At 32.4% G+C, this 5,915-nt stretch overlaps 1 protein-coding gene across 1 annotated transcript; it reads left to right on the top strand.

Annotated features, from left to right (window-relative positions):
- Positions 1–274: 274 nt before the first annotated feature.
- On the top strand, positions 275–3,692 carry LOC110821901 (10 kDa chaperonin, mitochondrial-like). Its single transcript, XM_022051862.2, has 3 exons — positions 275–516; positions 1,605–1,744; positions 3,442–3,692. Exons 1-3 carry the CDS (start codon positions 409–411, stop codon positions 3,488–3,490), a joined length of 297 nt encoding a protein of 98 aa, XP_021907554.1. The 5' UTR covers positions 275–408; the 3' UTR covers positions 3,491–3,692.
- Positions 3,693–5,915: the final 2,223 nt, after the last annotated feature.

Raw genomic sequence — 5,915 nt, 5'->3', positions numbered from 1 at the left:
TAATTTATAACATTTATTTACGAAATACATAATTTTCAAAATGTTTTTTTTATTTCTTACATTTATTTACTCGTATTTTTTAAATTCAAAACACAAATTTAGACCCAAACGTTCCATTTAGCTTTAATGCTAAGAACATATACTTGGGCGTTACTGTAATTTCCCGGTGCCATAAATCCGATTTTAAACCCTACTCTCGGCTAAGAGCAGAAGCTTCTAGCACTCTGCTTAACATAAATCCCGCTTAAACCCTACAATTCTCGACCCAAGACAAGAGCGGAAGCTTCTAGAGCTCGGATTCACATAAATCCGACTTAAACCCTACCCTTCTTGGGTACTCCAAACAGAAGAGCAGGAGCGCCTAGCATTCTGATTGAGCTTTCAGTTTTTGTGCGATCGCATTCAGAAATGGCGCTGAAGCGTTTGATTCCATCCTTCAATCGCGTTTTGGTTCAGAAAATCCTTCCTCCCTCCAAGACCCAGTCTGGAATTTTACTCCCTGAGAAAACCCCCCAGGTTTTTATTTATTTATTTATTTATTTTCTTTTCCGTCCCCCTAGTGTATTCTGTGTAACTTCTAGTTCTCGAGTATTCATTCTTCCAAATTGTATATTTTGTTGCTTACTTCTGGAATTGGTTGTTTTCTCGAGTATTATTTTCTCTGTGTGTTGTTTCTTTTTTCCTTCTTCAAAAGTAATTTGTTTTTGCATTCTTCTTTCTGGCCTGTTGGAACTGTATAGTTCATGCAATTACTTACAGATCGGTTCGTGTCTGCTTAATCTTCTGCATGCTTATTTGCCAATTTAATCTTAATGGAAGTTGAATATACCCTTTTCTGCCTGTCTTCTATTCTGCTTGCTTTCAGTGGAAGGTTATTTAATCTACAGCAAATATCCACTTTCTTTATATATTAGACATGATTTTGATTTTATTAATTAATATCAAAACCCATGTTTCCTTTTGTTTCTGGTTATTTATAATATGTACTTCCTCTGTAACCAGTCTCCGAATCTCTTTATATGGTTTTGCACCTAAGAATACATATGTACACGTCTATATATATGTATATGTATATGTCTTACGACTGTGTATGTCATTCTGGGTAGGATAGTAGAGCTTTTTCGTTTAGATAATGGATTATTTTTAGCAGTTCTGTTTAGTTTTATTGTATTATAAGAATTCTTTTTTGTCTGTGGTTATCCGTCATTTCTCTGCTGTTGGGATTTCTTCCATGAATGCCTTGTTTTTTAAAGTCTGAAATTTAGAAAAATTAACTTTATAAGCTTTTCACCATCGTGTTCTGCAAGTAATAGATACATGATTCATCTCTGTGAAGAAGAGTGGTAGACATTTTTGATCTTTTCACCATTGACAGTTTATTAATTTCAAGACTCTAATGAAAATTTTGTTCGTTTCCTTGTGATACCTATAAGTAGGTCATTCATCCGTAATTACGGTCATTATTCTTTCAATACTCTTGAAACATTTTTAAAATTGCTTTTTGATTGGAAGCTTGATGAATTTCTTTCTGAGCCCAGAGCTTTATTTACATTTTCCATTATCTCTGATCTTGATTGTCTCATAATGCATGTTTCATTAATCAGCTGTTCTCTGGAAAAGTTGTAGCTGTCGGCCCTGGGAGTCGTGATAGAGATGGGAAGCTTATTCCTGTGGCTGTAAAGGAAGGAGACACTGTTCTTTTACCAGAGTTTGGAGGCACTCAAGTGAAGCTTGGTGAGCAAGAGTAAGTTCCACTGCCTTGATTGAAATGAGTTCGTAGTTTGATTCAAGTTTAAGATAGCAATAATATACTTCAAGTTGGATTTTTATGACTGATGCTTTCCTTTCCATGGCTGGTGTTTCCTTGTCCTAGAAACTATCGTGTGTTCAGTTTATCTAGAGAATAATTTCCTTCACATTTCTTTGCAACACCATGACTTCTTTTAATTACTCAACGATATCAAACTAAGTTATCGTATTTTTTGTTTCGGACAAAATCCCATATAAAAGGTCACTTCTTACGTAATAAAACAAGAGGCATTTCAGTGGCAAGTCTTTAGAGATTTATGAGCATTGTACTGCCTGCTTTAAGAATTCAACAGGCTTTATGTAAAATCTTGAGCTGTTTTTTTTTTAAAGAAAAAAATTATAGTGATTGCTTTAGTTATATAATTTAGTTTTTTGGTGTGCTTAGGTATATAATGTTTCCAATATCTTATGCTGCAACTCACATTGGCTTAGCATAGACCCCTCCAGATTTGGTGATCAGCTCTTGGGCAAGTTATTGAATTTTCTTCTTTCTCTCTCTCAAAAAGGTGTTTTCAAAAATGCTTTGCTCTACTTCAGTCTGCCACCAACTCATAAACTAAACATAAGTGCTGGTATTTTCTTTTGTCATGAGTCACAAAGTGAATAATATTTGCGTCTCTACTTTGAATACTTTTTAGATAAGTTTTGTCATAAGTCACAAAGTGAAGAGTATACTACTTTCCAGTTTATCATTTGGATTTTCTAAAAGTGATTTTCATTATTTGTCAGCCCGTCTTTTGCATGCTTTGCTAGTAAGGCCCAAGAATGATTTTCATCATTTGGGAGCCTTTCTTTTGCAGTCTTGGCTTGTCCTGTAAAGATTGGCCCCCTGAGGGTGCCATGAAAGTTTTAGTTCATTTTTGTCACTTCCAAACTTCTGTCAGTTGCTTCTTGTGAAATGGACGATAGCTCAGTCCTTGATTATGAAGGGACAGTCTATGACTGTACAAGCTTTATTTTTCTCTTTATTGATTGTGAAATGCGCTGAAATCGCCAATGTGTTCTTGGCATGTTTTTGTTAGACAGCAAAACCCTTGTAAAAGAAAAGAGTAACCTATAAACGAAATGTGATGAGCATACTTGTTTTTTTCCTTGTATATGTCAGTTGATATGTGTTTACATGCATGTGTTTGAGGCAAAATCAAAACAAAACATGCAATGGGGGAGGAGCTCTCCTAGTGTAGTATCTTCCATTCTGCTTTTACAAGTTTCACAGGACTTTGATGATTAATGTGATTTATAAATTCCTCAGAAAATTGCTTCTGTTTTTATTTCATTTTATTCATTTTTTGATAGAATGAAGCAATTTTATAGTCAGCTATCTTCTTGCAAGTTTGTTACAAATTTGCTGCTGCATTTATTTACAATAACATCCATTTGTTGCAAGCTATCATAAATCATCTGCTGTCGTGTATGTCGCCTCTCACGGGTACCATTAGTAATGTTCATATGCTTTTTTTTTTGTGGGTGTCTAAAGTTAATCTACTTTTTTATACGAGTTGAATTTCACTGCACATTAGCTGAAAAGATTATGAAAGGAGAGGGTTATTGCTCATTCAGCTGATATGACTCATTCACGAACCAGAAAAAACAAATACTTATTGATCTACATTCTTCTGTGTGCTATTTCAGGTATCATCTTTACAGGGATGAAGATATTTTAGGAACTCTTCACGACTAATGCATTGCATTCCTTCCATTCAATCAAAGAATTGAAAATGCCATTGCTTTTGAATGTAGTAGGATCTTTATTATGACTGTATTTCTGTTGTATCATGCAATTTTATGACTTTGAGGTTCTGGCATCTGGAGGGAACTGTTTGCACGCAGAATGTGTTATAGTATCTTCCTTTCCATAATCTAAGGTCCGAACAATGCTTACATGCTTTCATTGTTTACAAAGAATCTGCGGTATCATGTAATAATGATAAGTAACAATTAAGTCTCATTAAACTGTCAATTAATTGTGGTAACGACTTGTGAAAACTGTCATAAAAAAAACTGTGAATTTAGAAAAGGACCAAATTAAATTCATATCTGACATAGAGACTGATACATTCCATTTTTCTAAATCTGCAACTTAAATAAAATTCTGCTGCGAAATCAAATGACCATACCACGGTGATTGAAAAGTCTGAGTGGACGATGATCTTGGGAGAATTAGTGGTTAGATTATGAAGTTAAAAGCCTTGATGAAGATGTCTATGATGATTCCCTCGATAGCTTCCATAAACCATGAGATGTTCTCCGCCGCCTCTCTTGGTCAGATGCGCTGGAAGTGGCGCCTTCCTCCAAGATTGTGATAACTTGGTTAATGGAAGGATGATGCTCAAGTTGATTCAATCTTTTTTTTTTTTTTTTTTTGGTAATCCACCGGTTGTCTCATACAATGATATTAATTGATGTCTGAGAGAACTAAATTTTCAGGTCTCGTTACCCAAAGTAGCGATTGTTTAAATTTCTTTAGGAAAATAATAATAATAATAATAATTAGTAATATTTATTTATTATAATTAATATATAATTTTAAAAAATAAAGTTCAAATAATTTATACTTACATAAATTTCATGTGCTTTCCCATACATAAATGACTAGTTAAGCCTGAGTAAGGTCGTGTGCATCTTGTGTCATCGCCCAGCTCTTTTAGTCTTCAACTATAACGATGCAGCAAGTAAAATGATTGCATACCTAAATAATTTTCTGTAAAAATCAAACTTATATTATTCGTACGAGTGACTCGAGCCCTTGATAAAAGCTTAGCAATTCACATAGTTGAGATGTTAGATTTAGATATCATAATCTCCGCAACAAGATCATGTATCACAATTGTGAATCATAATATAAAGACCCACAAAATCCAAGATTGCACTAATGCATGTTTACATAATATAATTTAATACCATTTTGTAATACCTTGAGAATTGACCTTCCTTTATATGATAATTAACATTTTATAACTACACAAAATAACAATCGTTATTGGATGTTCCGTAAGATTATAAAATGCTTATAAGAACTACAAAATAAACTTAATATTAGAAACAAGCTTAAAAAAGACAAAACAAATCATTAATTGAGAGTAAATCCTATTCTATGTAAGTTTCAACGCTCTGGTTATTATTTTTTATATTTACTAAATGTTAAAAATGTGTATAAATAAGAGGAAAAAAAATAACTTTTTTCTAAATAATAAAATAGTAGAAGTCTTTTTAAATTAAGTTAATATAGTTGAGTTTAGAGATATTATAACTTAAAATATAAAAAAATATGGTAGAGAAACACATATATATATATATAGTAGATACTACCTTAAATGAAAAGATGAGATGACATTCTAAATGATATCAATAATAAATAAGATCAAGTGTCCAAATATCTTTTGAAGGCAAAAGAACAAATAAAATGCAGAAGAATTGCCGGGCAAATCTCCTTTGGCAGGAGGCTCATTGAAGAGAAAATTGCCCACCTGCCTAAAAAAGATTTCACCCAGTAATCTTCAGCTGCATCACCTCTTAACTCACCTGAGTTATTGCTAGAAACTAAGCTTGTATTTATGCTTTCCTACATGAAGCATATACCATGGAACAATACCATTCATCGTTTTATGAAAAATGGTTCCTCAACACTCTCTTTTATCTCCTTGTGATTCCACTCTTTTCAAACCTACACTGGTTTTCTTTTTCTTCTCCTTTTTCTATGCTACATGAATTTGATCCATGTCGTATCATATTTATCAAGATACGAATATATACTGATTTTTAAGCAAATATTTTGTTCTACTATTGTAATTTTTTTTTAATGTAATATTCTAATTTTACATTTTAACGATACGTGATTACTGAGTTTTATATAATTGAATTTAAATATTTGAAGATAAGTAATTTGTGTTTGAAGAGTCGTTGAATTAGTATTACTTAAAATTCTAAATGTTACAATTTATGCCACAAATTTAATTTATAACCAAATATTTTTCTAACTCAAAATCATACATTACCAAAAAGTTAAATTCAAATTGTTAGTAGTAAATCACTTTTAAAATTGATGATAACTTCTTACTACAGAGTACAACTCTAACTTATTGTAGTCACACGTCGGTTTACAAAAT

The sequence above is a fragment of the Carica papaya genome, chromosome 7, assembly GCF_054855325.1.
Source record: "Carica papaya isolate Zhongbai chromosome 7, ASM5485532v1, whole genome shotgun sequence".
In the NCBI taxonomy this organism is placed as follows: Eukaryota; Viridiplantae; Streptophyta; class Magnoliopsida; order Brassicales; family Caricaceae; genus Carica; species Carica papaya.
The sequence above is the reverse complement of the archived record's forward strand: the minus strand, read 5'-3'. Positions and strand labels throughout refer to the sequence as shown.